This window comes from Podarcis erhardii (assembly GCF_964252035.2).
Source record: "Podarcis erhardii genome assembly, chromosome: 17".
In the NCBI taxonomy this organism is placed as follows: Eukaryota; Metazoa; Chordata; class Lepidosauria; order Squamata; family Lacertidae; genus Podarcis; species Podarcis erhardii.
Genome location: NC_138515.1, coordinates 17605144 through 17625576, shown reverse-complemented (window position 1 = coordinate 17625576; position 20433 = coordinate 17605144). Strand labels below are relative to the sequence as shown.

At 40.6% G+C, this 20433-nt stretch overlaps 1 protein-coding gene across 26 annotated transcripts in view; it reads left to right on the top strand.

The window, feature by feature from the left end:
• Positions 1-20433, top strand: part of PTPRD (protein tyrosine phosphatase receptor type D) — a 1160352-nt gene that overhangs the window by 966550 nt on the left and 173369 nt on the right. For all 26 annotated transcript variants that reach the window (XM_081844735.1, XM_081844724.1, XM_081844745.1 and 23 more), the window contains one exon: positions 18293-18481. In XM_081844735.1, coding sequence (XP_081700861.1) covers positions 18293-18481 — 189 coding nt within the window. The remainder of the gene's footprint in view (positions 1-18292; positions 18482-20433) is intronic.

Below are 20433 nucleotides of genomic sequence, written 5' to 3'. Positions count from 1 at the left end.
GATAAGGAAGATGACATCACTGATGTGCATTAGGCCCCAGAGTTGTGACTTTATCCTTGTTCATCTTGTTGCTGTTTGAAAGGTGGATCCAGCAACATCCTCAGACTGTGAACCTGGCCTTTACAGTTCAACCCTATCCAGAACGGGATTAGTTGTTAAAGAAATTTTTTAAAGCCTAACTCATTTTTAAAACGTTTCGCATTTGTTTTAAAACTTCCTCCACTGTGTTGGGTTAATCCATCGCTTAATGTCTTAAAAATCCCACAACCCTAGTTCACATTAAAGGGTCTTTCACTGAGATCCAGAGGCTGGAGGCTAGTGTCAGAAAAATTGAAACCATATAAATTAATGTAGTGTATCCACGGAAATGTTTGAAATCAGACTCCAGGAAGGTTAACATCGAGTGTACATGCTATACTTAGCTTGACGCCCCCGTCAACTCAACTCAGTGTTAATCAGTTAACTTCAGTATACTGAATTGTTTCTGCTGCAAAGGGAGGATTCTTAAAAGTCCACTGTTTTGGAGTTTCAAGGAAGTATATGTTCAATCCTTCAACTTTAGGAGAAATACTGTCTCTAAGGTTGTGAATACCCAGCCATAAAGTACATTTGCTGCCTTCCACAGAAACAGATCTCTGCTTCCTTCCTAACTGATCCCTTGCTCTGCCTAATAATAATAATAATAATAATAATAATAATAATAATAATAATAATAATAGATGTTCTGTGGAGACTTGGATCTCCAGGCCTGGATCTTCCACTAAAAAAGTGAAATCATGTAAAGTGGGGGACACCTCCACTTTAATAGGGAGGGCACTATTGGAAACACACCCGGGAAGGCCACCAACTTCCCAACACTCCGGGGCATCTTCCCGGTGGTCCTCACTGGCTGTAAATCTCCCTCAGTCCAGAAAGACCGGTGATAAATGACCCCTCCCTCCTGAGAGGAGCACGCTCGTCTTCTGGCATATCATAGCAGAAGAAAGAGTCAATTGTAGTTCTAAAACTACTTTATTTACAGTCTATATATACAGAGAATCCTTCTACATGTCTGTGCTCTTTGAGCACCAGTACAGAAAAGCATCACAAACAGAAGTGAAACTATCTTCCAACAGTACTGACACTTCCTGTCTCATGCTCTCTCAGACACTCACACGATATACACAAAACACAGTGCTACTGCTGGAGAAGCATGGATGGATAAAAATCCTAACAGGCACATGGAGAGGAGAGAGAGAAAATGAGACTCACATGCACCATTGGGGCTGCTGCCTGGAAATCATTTGGGTCTGCTGTCCAGCCTGTCCCAAGCCTTCCCTTGATTAAGGATGCTTCCTGGCACTACTTCTGTTGCTCGGTCAGTTCCTGGAGCGAGGGGTGGAGGAAGGGGGTGTGGTGGGTGCGGGCCACCCCGGGTGTCACCACTGAGGGGGGTGACCAATTGCCGGGCGGCATTCACCGCAAGGCCTGCAGCACGCCCAAGCCACACATCTCTCCTGGGAGTGAGGCGGTGGCTTGGACATGCACAGGCTCTGTGCTGCCCAATCGGTCTGCCCGCTGCCTTCCCCCCCAGCTGTAGGGCAGCTGAGTGGGAGGAGGCAGGCATGTCAGGAGTTCAGCCTACACTCAAGTAGGAACCTGGCAGAGACACATGCCTGACTGGCATGTTCCCTCCCTCCTGGTTGATCATTCGGGATCTTCAAAAGCTTTCTTCAGCCCAAACAGCACAGCAACCAATGCCAACAGCACACTTAGGGATCCGCAGAGTCTTTGCAGCTTGCGTGACAGAACCCCAGCAACTCAGCATTTTGGCTAATCTACTGTATTTACATATAAACACACTCGGAGCACTGCAACATGACCCCCTCTCTCTCTAGCATCAGGCAGCAAAGAGAAAAAAGACAAAAGTCCCACTTCACGGAACACAGTAACACAAACATCCTGTCTTTGTCACTTCCCACTCTGTGGAGTCAAAACATACACTGTCATGTGATAGACAAAAACCCCATGACTGCAAACATGGAGCAGGAATTCATAAATCAGGTGGCCCTGTGGTGCGCCCCACCCCTGGATGTGCCATCCCAGGCACCCGAGCGGCTTCTTCCGTCACTTCTGGTCAGCAGCTCCGAGCGAAGGGAGGCCAATCAATGTATTTATTTATTTCACGGCAACCCGCATAAATGTGGTCATGTGTGACTGGAGTGTGCATTAGTGTGGAAGGGGGATGCCTCCATTGACACCAGAAAGAAGTTTAAAATAGTCCTTCCTCCTTATGGCAGGGAGAGTAGCTGTTCTGCATAAGGGGACCAAGTTAACCATCCTCAAGGCTGCCTATATGTGGCGTAGGTCCAGACATTCAATAACTAGATCACCCTGTTTCTGGCAACTCTGTGGGTTTCTTTGTAAACAACATAAGTTGACTACCAGGCATTTGAAAACTGGATCTCTTTACTCTAAAACTGAAACAGCATTTTTTTCTCTGCATATATATTTTGTTCTTAACAGTAAGCAAGTCTTGTTATTATAATGAGTAGATCATTCTGATCATATGAAGGGCTTGATTTTTTTTTTGCATGTATATGGAAAAGAGATTGCAGTTGTTGCTTGTCTTCTTCCATTTCTCCACAGAAAGAAAAGAAAACCGTATTTTCTTATTTTCTCCCAAGTTTCCCCTTCTAAATAAGATGGTTGTCTTTCCAAAGTTTGGCCAACATATTAGTAGGAAATTAAGTTCCCCTTTTTTTAGAGTGAGCAAAAAATAAATAGAAATTGATCTATAATTGCCTTCCCTGAATCAATGGAACTGTGGGGTTAACTTTTCTTTCTCTTTCTTTTCTTTTTGCATAATTTGTTTAAGTCAAGTGGTTGACAGGGCTTTGAGTATTCATACAGTAGATTAAGCAAGGTGATTTAAGTGAAGTTGACCAGGATGTGCATGACTGCCCTTTTACATTCTCATTTCTACTGCATTAAATGTCAAAAAGTAGTGTTTGTTTAACTGGGCCTTCTGAAGTTATTTTGGTTGCCAGTTTCATTTTAAAAATAACAACAACACACAACTGTTGCTGTACATCAGAACAAGCATCAGAGTCCAGAATGGGCCTTGGTGCAGTGATGACATTCTCAATTTAAGTTTCTAAAAGGAATGTAAGATATAACTGCTGCATGCCAGCCAGTTTTATCAATGACAGTAACCTGAATAACTCTAACTGCTACTTTCAGCTGTTATTATTTTGACTGTAGTGATACTACAGCAATGCATTACCCATGCTGCACTAAAAGATAGATTGGAATATAAAGCAAAGCTGGATAAAAGATAAACAACTGCAAGATGCAACAAATGCAAGATAAAAACCATGGGTAGGCAAACTAAGACCCAGGGGCCGGATCTGGCCCAATCGCTTTCTAAATCCAGCCCTCGGACGGTCCAGGAATCAGCGTGTTTTTACATGAGTAGAATGTGTCCTTTTATTTAAAATGCATCTCTGGGTTATTTGTGGGGCATAGGAATTCATTCATATATTTTTTCAGAATATAGTTCAGGCTGAGGGACAGTGGACTGGCTCCCTGCTGAAAAAATTTGCTGACCCCTGATGAAAACAATATGATAAGCACTAGACTGAATATTTATTTATTTTATTTAAAAGCATTTATAAACTGCTTAATATTTTGAAAAACTTTAAGCAGCGTTGAATCTAAGAAGCGAGCAATATATCTCTAAAACAAGAACAAACAAGCTGAAATCAATAAAGCAGCAATATAGAAAATGAAAGTGAATAAAAAAGAAAATCAGGGTATTAAAAAAGAAAATTTCAAAAGGCTTCAGTCTTGAGGCTAACTTGGTCAGTAGAGCACAAGACTCTTAATCTTAGGGTTGTGGGTTTGAGCCCCACATTGGGCAAAGGATTTCTTCATTGCAGGGGGCTGGACTAGACCAGAGATTCCCAAACTTATCTGGCCTACTGCCCCCTTTTTAGAAAAATAATAATACCCAAAACCCCCCTGGAAATCTACTTTCTTTAATGTAGATTAAAAACCCATGGGGCTAAAAAAATAAATGTTTAGGGATACTCTCATTTTGACTCAAGAAAATCAGCATTTTATAGTTCAAGGCGGGAAAAATAAATACAGTAAATGGACAAAAGTACAAAGAACATGCATTACCTCACTGCTTCACACATTAAACGCTCACTTCCATCTGAGACTCAGGAAATCCTGTGACAGGAAATGAGGCAGCCATCAGGGGTAGCAATGGAATTGACAAATCACCGTGCTATTCAACAGAACTTACGATTCACCGTGCTAGAGAAGAAACTAAAAATGGTAAAAAACATATAGTGAATCTCCCGTTAGATTCACAGAATGTTTAGGGGTACGCATACCCCTGTGTACCCCCAGAAAAAACACTGGGTATAGCAGAAAGAAGGGTAGTAATAATAATAATAATAATAATAATAATAATAATAATAATAATAATAAATTTATTATTTATACCCCGCCCAACAAATTCCAACAAAATATTAAAATACAATCATCAGTACAGTACGGAGACAACAGTAGAAAATGATGTTCCACCAGCACAGAAACACACACATGTGTGCTTCTAGTTCAGCTTCTCTCAGCCTTGGGTCCCCAGATGTTGTTGGGCTGCATCACCCATCAGTCCCTAGCTAGAGGGACAAGTGATCAGGAATCACAGGAGTTCAACAACATCTGGGCACCCAAGGTTGAGAAAGGCTGTTCCAGGTGTACCACGCAGCAACCTGACCACAGCACTCTGCACTAGACCAATCACAAAGGAAGCCCTAGTTAGAGTGCATTATGGGAGTCAGATTGTGATTACCGACATATCAATCACAGTGGCTTAAACTAGCCCCATCCATATGTCCTGGTCTTATAAGTTTAAGGGAATTTGAACAAAAATTGAAGACAAAGCCCTAGCCAAGCAAGGCTTAGTTCCTTAGAGAGGAACAAAGAAATGTATTTTTTTGCACCCAACTATATAAGGAGAGACAAACCTAGATAGCATCTTAAAAAGCAGAGACATCACCTTGCCAACAAAGGTCCGTATAATTAAAGCTATGGTTTTCCAGGTAGTGATGTATGGAAGTGAGAGCTGGACCATAAAGAAGGCTGATCACTGAAGAATTGATGCTTTTGAATTCTGGTGCTGGAGGAGACTCTTGAGAGTCCCATGGACTGCAAGAAGATCAAACCTATCCACTCTGAAGGAAATCAGCCCCTTGTGCTCACTGGAAGGACAGATCCTGAAGTTGAGGCTCCAATACTTTGGCCACCTCCTGAGAAGAAAAGACTCCCTGGAAAAAACCCTGATGTTGGGAAAGATGGAAGGCACAAGGAGAAGGGGACGACAGAGGACGAGATGGTTGGATAGTGTTCTCGAAGCTACCAGCATGAGTTTGACCAAACTGCGGCAGGCAGTGGAAGACAGGAGTGCCTGGCGTGCTCTGGTCCATGGGGTCACGAATAGTCAGACATGACTAAACGACTAAACAACAACAACAACATATAAGGAGGCAAAAGGCTAGGCTCTAGTTACAAACCTGGGGCTAGTGCAGTGATGAGGAACCTCTGGGCCCTTTCAATTTTGTTGTACTCCCATCATCCCTAGCCATTAGTCATCCTGGCTGAGGTGGATGGATTCCTACAGCATCAAGATGTTTTGCCATCTAGGTACCATAAATTCTTGAGTGTTCTTAAGCACAGCGATGTGCTTATTTCCAAATCTCCCCAAAAATAATATGCTGGGAAGCCATGCATGTTATATTATTTGTATGATAACTGCAATTATCCCTTGATAATCTGAAAGTGAAATGGGTAATTTCACCTGTCATTTAAACAATTCATAAACTCACTTTAACTGGCAAGCACATTTATGGTTTCATTTTGCTAATGGCTTTAGTAGAAAGAAAATAAAGCTCTTATTGACATTTACTATGACACTGGCTGTTTAAAAGAGCTAATTAAACTTGAAAACCTAGTTTTTGGTTTTTAGAAGGTGATTATCACTGGCTTAACAAAACAACAAACCATAAAACCCTAATAACTTATTAACCATAGTCTCTGTAGTCTTGAAGGAGAAATTGTTTTAATATAACAATAGCTTATTAAACTACTACGGAAAAATATAGATTAAACTGAGAGTGACTGTAAAATAGCACAACCTTGCATCTTTTAAAATAATAAAAATAAGAATAACCAATTAAAACATATTCTTCTAAAAGCACTTAATACTATAAATACTGAAGGAATGCTTTGTATCATAAGTTGTAATGCTGTTTTAGTGTGTACAAAGTAACATATTTGGGTATTTGGGGGATTTCTGTGGTCTCTATTCGTTCTTTCTAGAGCTAGTCTATACAATGTTCTATGCCCTCTACTCAGAGGGACACATTATTTCCTTCACGTGCATTCATTTCAACTTCTGCAGTGGCAAAATTGTCACTGAAATTTTCTGCCTTTACAGTAATGAAAAATAGAATAAACTATGGAAATATAGTTCTTTCAAAGCATATAATAGCACTTATTGTTATAGGAAGGCTTCTTATGCAGTGTTCATGGGTAAATTAGCATATTTTGAGGGGGGTTCCCCTTGTTTTCCTTTTGATGCTGTTGTGAAGCTCAGTAGTGATATTAGTCTGCAGCTCTGTGAGGAGAACAGGGGGGATTCTAACAACTCCTAGCAGTCCTAACAAGCTACAGTTCCCAATATTCTTTGTGGAACGCCATGACCATTCAGTGTGTTATGATAACTGCTGTAAATGTATGGTGCAGATGGGACCTCTGAAACAGAAAACCAATTCAGATTTTCCTTTCTCACCACCATGGAAACGTTTGCCACAGTGCAAGATTCATGTATAAGCTAAACAAGCTATAGGTTAGGGCCTCACTCTCTTGCCCCCCCCCCCAAAAAAAAAATGTAAAGGAAAAAAAAAACTGGATGTACGTTTTCAAAATATAAGATTAAAAAAAAAAAAAAAAACCTACATACAGCAGCAGTGTTTTGTGTTGTGTAGGCTCCTATGATGTAAGTGATGGGCCCCGCCTGCTAGCCTGCTCCCTAAAATATCACTGGTTTGCTGATTTTTATATTTAGGGTGCCTACATTCTGCATGTGCACATGGCTTTAGATACCTTTTAAGTCCATAAATTACCATATAGCATATATTCAACACGAAAAACAGCAACAATTTGTTGTTGACAAAGGACAGCTGGACATATAAAGGGGCCCATTGCCTTCAGTAGCTTAGGGCCTCATCAAACCTAAATCCGGCCCTGATTTGCCATACAGTGGTACCTCGGGTTACAGACCTTTCAGGTTACAGACACTTCAGGTTACAGACTCCACTAACCCAGAAATAGTACCTCGAGTTAAGAACTTTGCTTCAGGATGAGAACAGAAATCGTGCGGTGCAGCAGCAGCAGGAGGCCCCATTAGCTAAAGTGATGCTTCAGGTTAAGAACAGTTTCAGGTTAAGAACGGACCTCGGGAACAAATTAAGTTCTTAACCCGAGGTACCACTGTACTTGGTTTGCTGATGTTGGATTCCTGAACATGGTTAGGTTGAAAAGAGTACATGCTGGGGTGATTTGAAGGCATGTTGCAGGAGGACATGAAGAATGTTGGGATCTGAAAGACCCAGCGCCTGCCCCACCTGCTGGTACACACCTAAACCAGGAAGTAAACTATGCCAGACTTGAAGTTGGCATCGTTTTGTCCCACTTATTTCTCTCCCCATGTTTACTAATGGGAGGGGAAAGTTTTTAAAAGAAAAATCCTGAAAAGGGACAGAGCGTTCACCTTCACGTTCACCCTTCCAGCAAGATCCCAATAAACAATTAACTGCAATTGCCCCATCTAATTAGGTTGTCTTTTAATATATCAGCTTTCTCAACATGAGCAAGATATACGCTGGAACCTGGGGCCCACCCACTTGCACATGCACAGAGCCACTTCCTTTGTTATCTTACTAGTCCAAACTTAGAAGGCTATTACCTCACCAGGAAGCTAGCCAGGAATTGAATCTGTGCTGGATCCAGGAATTAGAAGGATCTCAGACTTCCAGCCTACCCGCCCTCTCCAAACTTGTAACGCAATATTTCCTCCCTCTTCCGTTTTTCACCTTTCTTTCTTATTTTATTTAAGCCAGTCATCTAGGTAGCTTTTAAAATTCCTTGTATCAGCGGCTTCCTGCTGCTGCACACTCCGTTATAAAGACTGTTGAAACTAAGAGCTATTATTTTCTTCCCAATCAGAAGTAAATACAATAATCTTACTCCTGCTGTTTGAGGTTAACTTGCCGGTGAGCTTCTCCAGGGCAGCGTGGTGGGAATATGAGAAAGTGGTAGGATGGGGCATCAGCTAATAACAGTATTTATGGTCTTGTACCTGCGGTGATCTTGAGGTAATACCAAGAGTTTGCCAGGAGAAGTCAAAAGGTTTGAAATACTTCCTCTGGAAGGGTGCTAATTCATCATGGTAAGCAGTCCAGACAGACGGCTTTCCTAAGCGAACAGAACATATAAAGTATAAACTGAAAGCAACAACGGCTGAAAAACGTGAAGTTTTCCTTCGTATTCCAAACAGTAAATTACTGGGTGCGCTGAGAGTTTAATAAGCTACAAAGAAGCATGAATTATATATCATTACTGTAGTGCCTATATATCTATATATCTATATATCTATAGATAGATAGATAGAGAGAGAGAGAGAGAGAGAGAGAGAGATGTGTTGTTTTGGCATATTGGTTTCACTTCTTTTATTGTGCATCAGCGTGCAATTTAAGTGTGCTAAAGAGGATGTATGAAAAGCTTTAAACGTGTTGTCAAGAATAGTCTGCCCTCTTTATAGCATTTGATGACCCTGCCATGCAATGGTGTAGCCAGGATTTTTTGGGGGGGGGCAGGACTTGGTTAGGGAGGCAGAACTGACATGATTGGTCAGTTGTTGTTGTTGTTGTTGTTGTTGTTGTTGTTGTTAATAATAATAATAATAATAATAATAATATTTTTTATTTATATCCCGCCTTCCCCAGCCGAAGCCGGGCTCAGGGCGGCTAACAACAATAAAATAATACAACATTCTAAAATCATTTCATTAAAAAATTACTTCAAATCAAATTGATGGCAACCATTGGGCTAGAGTTCTGAGAAGATTGCCAAAGGAGGGAGTCAGGCTGTGCCCTGACCAAAGGCTTGGCGGAGCAGCTCTGTCTTTCAGGCCCTGCGGAAAGATGTCAAGTCCCACAGGGCCCTTTTATTGTTGTCAAGTCATTTAGTCGTGTCCGACTCTTTGTGACCCCATGGACCAGAGCAAGCCAGGCACTGCTGTCTTCCACTGCCTCCCGCAGTTTGGTCAAACTCATGTTAGTAGCTTCGAGAACATTGTCCAACCATCTCGTCCTCTGTCATCCCTGTCCCACAGACCTTGGGGGGGGGGGACGGGCTATATTTTGAAGGAAAAAATTGAACAAATTCATATGCCCCACAAATAACCCAGAGATGCATTTTAAATAAAAGGACACATTCTACTCATGTAAAAACACACTGTTTCCTGGACTGTCTGAAGGCCGGATTGAGAAGGCGATTGGGCCGGATCCGGCCCCCGGGCCTTAGTTTGCCTACCCATGCTCTGGATGCATTCCACATAGGGGATTTGTTTTGTTTTGAATCACTCTTGGATTCTGTCCTCTTTATTTTTTGACACTTGAGACCTGCTTTTTGAAAGAAGCCTAGCAAGTAGGCATTCTTATTTCTAAGGGAGAGGGGGGGCGGGGAAACGAACAAAACCAGAAACATTCTTTAATGGGCTGCTAGAGAACTCCTATGGGATGCAGTACTCTCTGGTCCTTTCTCTAGAGGCTGAAATTGCTGCTTTGACAGACCTCACGATGGTGCCACTGGAGTTATGGAAAGAATGACCAAAAGTTGAACTTGCTCTTTCCTCAAGGCAATGCAGAAAGACAGGCAATGTGGTGGTATCCGGCCAGTGTGTTTCTGATGCATTTTTAATGCAAAATATATTAAAACGTGATCTTGTCAGGTTTATTCTGGTTCCTGTCAGAAGCAGTTGAGAAGCAGCTGCTAGATTAAAAATGGTGATGTTGGTGGCAGCGGCGGTGGGGAGTTTTTAGTGCTCTGAATAACTAACATACTTCACTTAAAAATAGATGCTTCAACTCTTTGTGGGTTTTTCTTTTTTTTCTTTTTACAATGCCACACTATTCTCTGGGAAAGGCATCCATGTCCACATTATGCATTTGCTTTCTCCGGTTAATCCATAACAAACTGTGAAATTTCCAATATGATTACAATTTGACCATGAAATCTGTCATGAATAATTTATACGACTCTCAACCATGTACACCGGTGAGCCTCCCATTATTTCAAATGAGCCTTTATTACATTGAAGTTTAGCAGGCGGAATACTTAACCCTAATAGAGTACGCGTACCCTGCAGGGCATTTTACTACAATGTGAACCTGAGTAGCATTGACGATTTTAAAGGTATTATTCATCTATTAAAAGATTTCAGGACTGCCTTTCATAAAATGTATCAAAATGGTGCAGAACAATTTAAAAATAATACAATTACATATGAAATAAACACTTCACACAGCAGACTATGAATAATAACAACCTATCTGTTTACATCTATATTTCATTTCCTTGCCTCTTGCACCTCGTTTCTGTTTTGCACCCTTGCTGTTGTGTATAGTTTCTGGGTAATTTTTGTCTGTTAGAAAGAATTCTTGCCAGAAATTTGGCATGTATATGCTTTATTAGGGTTATCAGAGGTAACCCTTAATTGCCATTAAGGGAATGGGGGAGGTGTTCATGCTAAGTTCTGGCACCTCTTTCTTCTGGAAAAAAATAGCCCTGGGTAGCACATTTTAGTGTCCTCAAGTTTAGTGCCTTGATTGTGAAGGACAGATATTCAGGTTTTATTGGAGGAATCTGACAGCCAATATCCATACAGGGCTATCTTAAGCATATGTGGCACCGGGGTGCAAACATCTGCCCGGCGTGCACACCCCCCCCCCCCGTTGCCCAGTCCCAGGTGCGCAGTAGGGAGGAACCAGCCAGCAGCCTGTGTCTCGCTGGCTTGGTCACTCCCAAACTTGCGGCACAGAGCTGCCCACAGCAGAACAGCCCACTGTGGCACTTTGACCGACTGGCGAGCTCTTCCCTGGACCCAACTCTTGGGCCCCAGACTCTTGGCCTGGTGCCCCTGAGAGCCCAGGACCCAGGTGCCCCGCACCCCTAGCCCCTATGGGTAAGACGGCCCTGTATCCATATTCAACCTTAAAATCCTCCTTCAGCCCAATATTTCTTTCAGGTACTGCTTTGTATGTGAGACATCAGAGCAGAAAAATAATAATCCTAATATCAATTGCTAGAAGAAGCAAAATTGTTGCTTTCCCCATCCGGACTAGAACATGCTTTGTGCTCTGTCTTCTGTTTGTATTTTATCACAAATGACTGCCTTAATCATTTGTTACTTTAATTCAAAACCTGCAGAAGGACACTGGTGCAAACAAAAGCTAATGCAAACAAAGGCTCTTAATTGCTGGCTACAGCACTTTATGCAGAAACCGTTTCCATGAATGTGAGCAGAAGTAGAATGGGTAATAACATGCAAACTAGAGGTACTAGTATCATTCAAATTAGAGAAGCTACGTCAAACACATTTTAACTTTCATTTTATGTACTCCTAATCACTTTTCTTTTATCTTGCTTTTTCTACCCATTCTTCCATATCAACAAAAAGACATCCATGCATTCAGTGTAGTGACACCCAGTTCTGTAAGTGGTTAGAAACTTGGACTAGGACTTGTGGGACACCCAGCCTCAAATTCTCACCTGGCAGTGAGGTTCTCAGCCTAACAGGGTTGATAGGAGACTGAGAGGATCTGTATAGTCATTGTCCAAGGGCTGTAACACAGAAGATGGAGCCAAGATCATTTTCTGCTGCTCCAGAGGGTAGGACCTGGACCAATGGATTCAAGATACAAGAAAGGAGATTCTTACTAAACATTAGGAAGAACTATCTGATAGTAGAGCTGTTCAAAAGTGGAACGGACTCCCTCAGAAAGTGGTGAACTCTCCTTCCTTTGAGGTTTCTAAGCAGATGTTGGGTGCCCATCTATCATGGATATTTTAGCTGTGATTCCTGCATTTCAGGGAATTTGACTAGATGGCCTGTGATTCTGTGATTCTGTGGGTTCAGAGTCCTCTGTATTGAACTCCTTGGAGGGAAATGAGTAAAAGTATTACACTCAAAGTACCACTCTGGTGAGACAATCTGCAGGCAGCTAGGATCTCATCCTGCGTACCAGATGGGAGCTGGTAGACTGGATATAATTGTTAATTGACATTTGGACAGAAAGCCATCATTACTGAGATGTGCTACCCTAAAGTTACCCAAAGAGGTGGTTTTCCTTTTGTGTTCTACCTTTGCGATTGCGGCAATCGTTGCTTTATTATTTCTTTGTGGAGTGTGGGTTATGTGGATTAGAACATCTGAGGCCACTACTAGTTGAGAGGGAAGGAGGTACTAGTGAGTTGGGGCACAGTTCGATTCCCCCCCACCTTTGGTGAGAGCCTCAAGTGGGAGATTGCAACTGGAGTCAGAGCCAGATTGCTGTCTAGAGTATAACAATAGTGTGTGATAGATGGATGGCAATTTTTTTTAGTAGTATATATGGGTAGCTTCATTGTCTCCTCATGTTTTCACAGTGCATTTTAGTAAAGTGGTTGGAATGATACGTAATTTCTTTGATTCATAAAAATACTTAAATACTACAATTTCATAAAAAACACAGAAGCATTGTATGATATCTATCTTTCTATCTATATATCCTACAAAAAAAGCAATAGCAAAGATAACTGGGTAATTGTAACAGAATTGCTTCTTTAATTGTGCACATAAGACTGGCACCATAGAAAAGATTTCAGCAAAATTTAAAAATCAGTGCTGGAGATGCCTGCTGATTTTCTATTGGAAGAGCAGTCTTCAAGACGGCCAATAATAGTTAAAGTTTGGATTCGCATGGATATCAAATGATCCTTCCCCTCACAGAACACATTGCAGTACAGTGGTACCTCAGGTTAAGTACTTAATTCGTTCCGGAGGTCCGTTCTTAACCTGAAACTGTTCTTAACCTGAAGCACCACTTTAGCTAATGGGGCCTCCTACTGCTGCCACACCGCCGGAGCACGATTTCTGTTCTCATCCTGAAGCAAAGTTCTTAACCTGAAGCACTATTTCTGGGTTAGCGGAGTCTGTAACCTGAAGCGTATGTAACCTGAAACGTATGTAACCTGAGGTACCACTGTAATCCAGTCTTGTGGTTGCTAATGTCCAGTAATCAATGCAGCTGGTGAACCAGATAAAGCTGGTAGAATATACTCCTAACCTCTGGATATTTGGGCCTCTAGAGTCAAAAATGTATCCAGGAGTACAGTACCTCCAACATCTGTATCTCATTCTTCAGAGGGAACGCAATCTCAGCAACAATGTGTAATGTACTTACAGGGTATGGAGACCGATTACATAACTGCTGTGTGAGTTTCCCTTTGGGAACCTGGAAGTGTGAAAACCAGAAGTGTTAGTGAGCCTTTTGCATGTCAACACTTTTTTTTAAAAAAGCTGCATCTTCCAATTTTTCTGCCCAAACTGAAGGAAGGAGAAAAACTGGGAAGTAGCAGAGTTCGAAAAGCTCAAATACATGGTCACATACCTGAAGAACATTTACCTTCTGGATAATCTGAGCAGACCTTTTATGCATTCAAAATTTGCAGTCAGTTTCAACCTTTATAAAGAATCGGTGGGGACTGAATCACTGCCTTGTTCAATATTTGTTTTTCTGTAGATTGGGAGAATCTAGTCCGTGCATTTATTGACTAAAGCTGCAAATTAGATTGTGAAGGCAGATAAGGCTCTGTAAATTACAAATGCACCAAGTAAATGATTTCTGTGTAGCATTGTCAGTGCATGCAGGTCTTGCTATCTGAACACAATACATTCTCAGAAAACCATTTGTTGTGCAAACATTCAGGGGTCAGCAAACTTTTTCAGCAGGGGGCCGGTCCACTGTCCCTCAGACCTTGTGGGGCTGGACTATATTCTGAAAAATATATATGAATGAATTATTATGCCCCACAAATAACCCAGAGATGCATTTTAAATAAAAGGACACATTCTACTCATGTAAAAACACACTGATTCCCAGAACATCTGCGGGCCGGATTTAGAAGGCAATTGGGCCGGATCTGGCCCCCAGGCCTTAGTTTGCCTGCCCATGGCTTAAAGAGTTGATGACTGGTTTCCTATGGGAAAATTTCTAATGCATTCCCAACCATGGAATGTTGACCCCAAAGTGAGCAGGCAACCTGGAAAACCCCACGGAAAGCCTGTAAAACCTTGCAAAAGGCAAACAAGGAAGGAAGAAATTCTCTCTTATTTGTCTGAGCTCTTCCCCTTCCTCCCTTCCACCATGGTTTCTGATGAAACAAGACCAGCAAAACACAAAAAAGTAAGATTTGTTTAAGGCTTCTTATCTGTTTACAGTACTACACACAGGTCCAGCTGTTTGGATATCTGAATCTGTATGTGTATAGCGAGGTTTGGGTACTAATTTCTTGTGTTTGGATAAGAGATAAGTCTGTTAAAAAACTGTGGAGCACACCTTCTGAAAACATAATATAAACACAGCTGGCCCCTTGCAAGACAGTGTTGTGGTGTTTTCCCTTAAAGATTCTTAATCTGGTTCAAAATTCATCCTCGGAACGCTTCAGCTTGATGGACTGCTAGGAACACATCCCTGGAACTGAATTAGAAATTTAGTAGCAGAACATATTTACTAGCAAGACACCTTGCAAATGCTAAGAATATGTCATGTTTCCAAATTTCTTGTAGCTGCCACCATAAACAAATACGTACATTACTCATATTGCTCCCTGAGCACAGTAATCTGCCCTTTAATGGCCTGCAAAAATGACACTGTCATATGGCTCTGGGAAGGTCAGGTCTGATTTAAATTGTTGATGAATTACTAGCTAATTCAGCATGACAACATTAAAATGAAAAGTGGTGGACATTGTAGTTAAAATCCTAATGATGACAGTAATGTACAAACTAGTGAAGAAGACAAAATGTTTTTTCTCTTCACTTCATGTTAATGTTTAAAGTTTAAAATGTATTGATTACTAGCTATTCCCTTCACTCCACCAAAAAAAAAACTATATGTGGCTGTAGTATAATTGCTGATTGATGTGATTGTTCATCTTGTTTGATGATCTGTCAAACATGGTGCCATCAAACTGGAAAGACAGGTTTTGTAGAAATAACTAATAAATTTAAAGTAGAACAGAAAGCAATTAACGTCTTATAAACTACACCCACTGAGATAAGCATTCCAATTACAAATTCCATTATTTTCCCCAGTCCGTTTTATGTTGAATACTGGGTTTTATTGCCAAATACCTGACAGCCAGATTGGAAATAAGCCACAACTGTCAAAGTATAACAGCTCTGACTATTTGAATCTGTTACATTGTGATGTTTCTCATGAAAATTTAATGACGAGCGTGTATTCGGAGAGGTTCTGTGCATAAGAGGAATGGATAGAATTTAATTACCCTTATTAAAAATAAGAGAGAGAAGCTCTTTGCTTACTCCACCCTATTAGTATGCAAGATAGATTATCTTTGTTGTGTGCTTGTTTATATGAGAAAGGGGCCTCTAGAGTGTTCTTTGTGAGCCAAGAAGGAAATGGAAAGGTCATGCAAATGCATTAGAGTAGTACTTCAGCATGGCACAAGTCAAACCTTATCAGCAATTCCCAAGGTAAAGGCTTCACATCTTATAATTTGTTATCTAATGTAGGTTTCTTTGGTAAGAGCCCATAGCAAATGGCCTAACATTGTCAGCCTTTAACATTTCCTGCTTACTGGCAGAGATAAAAAGACATTCACACTTGCAGAAGATTAGTGACTACCACTCTCCGGTAGCAATATTTATGTGCATTCACATTGTCAGTGATTAAATAGCCTTGGAGAGAAAGAAGTCACCAGGGAATGCAGAGATTTGTCAAGTATCCAAGGATATCCCTCCAAGTTTTTCAGATGCCTCCGAAAGCTTTGCTGCAACTTTGTGAAAAGATCACACCATTTCATGGCAAAGCAAGTAATGTGTTTGACATTGGACAATTTGTAGTCAATTATTTTTATTCCTTAAAGAATTGCATGTCAATACCAGCCAAGCAAGATGTTTAATAACAAAGGTTGCATTATACAGCAGTTATTGGTCTTTTTTCTTTCTCTTGGTGGGTTATCTTGAAGCAAAATAAGAAATGGCTGTATGGCTGTACTGCTTTTTTTAAAAAATCACTGAAGCCTTTATAATGTTATAAGAATTTTAAGGTTATATACTGTATTTTTTGCTCTATAAGACTCACTTTTTCCCTCCTAAAAAGTAAGGGGAAATGTGTGTGTGTCTTATGGAGCGAATGCAGGCTGCGCAGCTATCCCAGAAGCCAGAACAACAAGAGGGATTGCTGCTTTCACTGCGCAGTGATCCCTCTTGCTGTTCTGGCTTCTGAGATTCAGAATATTTTTTTTCTTGTTTTCCTCCCCCAAAAACTAGGTGCATCTTATGGTCTGGTGCATCTTATAGAGCGAAAAATACGGTGTGTGTGTGTGTGTGTGTGTGTGTGTGTGTGTGTGTGTATATATATATATATATATATATATATATTCATAACTGTATATATAAACCACATGTCTGAAACCCCACAGAAAAGGTCCTGAACAAATTGACCTCAAATATTTCTCTACAAGGTCAAAGTGGGAAACCTCCCCATTGTCTCTTTCCTCACAAATCCCTTCCTCACAAATCCTGTCTTAAGGGCACGTTCAAGATATGAACAGGGTGTGAGCCTGTGACCTGTGATCTAGATTCAGGAATTAAGTAGTTATAATAACAAAAGAGTGGCCAAAATCCAGATAATGCAATCAGGTAACTTGCCAGACAGGAGATAAACAACACACTCAGATTTCTGTTGTAGACCTCCTTTTCTGTGATGTAGGTATGATGTATCTGGGGGGTGGTCTTGGGCTACACCCCTTCTGTGATGTATGTATGATGTTCCTGGGGGTGGTCTTGGACTCCAGGGCGAGCAATTTAAAATGTCTGTATAAGGGCTTGCACGCATGGCTCTGGGTCCTCCTTCTCTCTCCTGCGTGTGGAGGGAGCACCCTGTTGCAACAGCTTTAATAAAAATCAGGCTTACTAGCTGCTTTGCTTCTCAATATTCTCTGGTTGGTCTCTGTTATTTTCTCCTACCGATAGAGAACCTACAAAAGGACTCTATATGGACTCTTGGGTACCCCATAAGGGAAAAGGAGCAGGGTTTTTTTCCTCATAACAATAAGTAGTAAAAAAACAAAAACCACCATACATGTCTGGACATTTTTGTTATGGAGCTATGCTTATTCTGATCATACCTGTTTAATCAGATATGGATACAAATAGCCACCTAAGAGAGGCTTCCATGCACCTGAGTGAGATTTGAATTTGTACCTCTGGGTCAGCAATCCTGACTCTTCCAAAAGATCCCAGCTTGGGAAGATGTGGTTTGCTTAAACTACGCTTGGCGATCACACGCCAGGATGAAATCGTTTTCTCTAACCGTAGACAAAATTAGTTGTATTAAACAGTGTTGCTCAATACAGTGATACCTTGGTTGTCAAACTTAATCCATTCCGGGAGTCTGTTCGAAAACCAAGGCGTGGCTTCCGATTGGCTGCTGGAGCTCCCTGCACTCAATCGGAAGCCATGTTGGATGTTCGGCTTCCGAAAAACGTTCACAAACTGAAACACTCACTTCCGGGTTTGCGGCGTTCGGGAGCCGATTTGTTTGGGAGCCAAGTTGTTGGACAACCAAGGTACCAATGTAGATGGAAGCTTTTCGTCAGTATCTTTTCGTATCTTTTAGTGATACCCACCTCCCTCCTTTGCCTCATCGGATCTAGAAAGGCTCCAGATTCAGAGGATTAGAGTGCAGGGAGGAGGAGGAGGAGAAATTGCAACACACACACACAACCAAAAAAACCTTTCTAACTCCTTTTCACTGATGGAAGCCTTAACTCTTGGCTGTGTGACGACAATGGATGCAACCCAGTGTGTTTGGAACACACATTTAGAGGATGTGCAAATGTAGCTGTGATAGGAAATGTTTTATAAACCTGATGTTTATCTCTTTTTCAGAGGATCAAATTCCTCGTGGTTTCCCCACCATTGATATGGGCCCGCAACTAAAGGTGGTTGAACGCACTAGAACGGCCACCATGTTATGTGCAGCCAGTGGCAATCCTGATCCTGAAATAACTTGGTTCAAAGATTTTTTACCCGTGGACACGAGCAACAACAATGGACGTATCAAACAATTACGATCAGGTAAGGTCTTGTTACTGTTTGCACTAATGCCCAAAATTATACTCTCTCTTATTTTACGTTCCTTTTTAATTATTTTTATTTTATTTTATAGGTTATGATTTCTTCTTCTCTTCTTCTTTTTTATGTTGTCGAGCGTGTTGTCCATGTCTGTGTTACCGTCATAGCCTGTTTCCAGAGTCTATTTGTTTGTGTGTTTTGCAGCTTCTGTTTACTCCACAACGCTCACTTGCTGTGACTGTAGTTTTGATATTTTCAGTTTATTTACTGCGTTTTTGGCAGTATTTGACAGATCCATTCTCTCTATCTCTATCTATATTATTATTATTATTATTATTTTATTTAAAAAGTTATTTCAACATTGGACTTCAGAATATGCAAGGAGTACCAATGGTTATATCCATCAAACCCAATCTATTTTTCTTTATTTGACAATTAAAATATTCTATAACAATTGTGTTTTGTGAGTTCTTTTCAACCTTTTGAATCCACCAAAGATTAGACAGTTTGGACACATCTTCCGTTTCTCTCACTAGTACATGGCTCACTCTACTTTTCTCATGTGCACTATCTTAACATCCTCCCTGACCCCAAAGCAAGCAAGCCAACCAAGAATAATAATCTCAAATCAATGGGTTAGCCTGTGAAGGGAGAGATTTTTACTGGCTGAGATTTATTTTCTGGTGCATTTAGCCACAGTAGTGTGCATAAACCCAAAGCTTTGTCAATATTAGCGTGTCCAGATCTACAGAAGCCTGCATTTGAAGTAGAGCCCGGCTTTCGCTGCTCTTTCTCCAACGACTCCTTTCAACTCCACCTTATGGTCTTTGCAGCTTCATAATAAGATAACTCTAAATCATTTACTAAATGTAAATCTTATTCCCATATTAATATACTACAAAAGGGTGGGATATATAATTAGCAGTCTACTTCGGCTGTGATAGTGATCTTCCTGCGGAATCAAGTTGTCTAGCCATATATCTTCCCAGAACTTTCAGCCTTTTTGACCTGTCCTGTGATGTTAAGCCAGTCTTGTTAACCAACTGCTAATGCTTGTTGTCAGCAGAACTGTGTAGATTAAGCTTCTGTTAATGTAAAACTAGAAGTCAATTTTCAGTTGTGACGTAGATGATTTAGTATATAAAGCTTTAACTTGAAAACTTTTGTACCAAATTATAAGGAATATAATAATATTTTTATGCTGTCTTTCTTCTCTCCGTATTTTAATCTCCAGAATCTATTGGTAAGTGCTTAGTTCTGAAGCGCACTTCACCCCCCCACTAATTTTCATATGCAGAATACTATGATTATGGTATTATTATTATAATGATGATGATGATTACTCTTAAAATGCATGGCATGCATTTTACTAACAGACAGTGTAGCCACCGGACCTTTGTAGCGGCACACACACAACCCTTCACAGAAATGTTGTCGTATCAGTCCTAGTAACTCTCAAGTTAGAAGGAACAATACACAAGTATCACCTAGTTGTAGTGCAGTATATGACAAGTGAGTCCAACATAATCAGTATTTATTTCCAGATAGCCTCTTTCTCTCTCTTTCTCTCTATTATATATATATATCTTCATATACTATATATATATATTTCTCACTTTAATAGTTATCCAGTATCTCTTCCTAAACTATGTATTAAATATAGTGTTGTAAAGGTTTTCTTTTAGGATTTCAGGCCTATGCAATAATATATATTTTAACCCTATATAACCAAACACCTAAGCTCTTGTAAGAATGATCTGCCTTGCCCCTTCCCCCCTGAAAATAATGGCCTTTGCCCAATTTGGTACACTGCTATTTTGTTTTTTATAATCTAAGAATTGTACCTAAAAGTATATATTCCTGTTTTTACAGTATAGAAATTCAAGTTTCTTTTAAGACCTTATTTAATTCTGTAACTCTAATTTGATTCTTCTTCCAAAGCCCTAGCCTCTTTC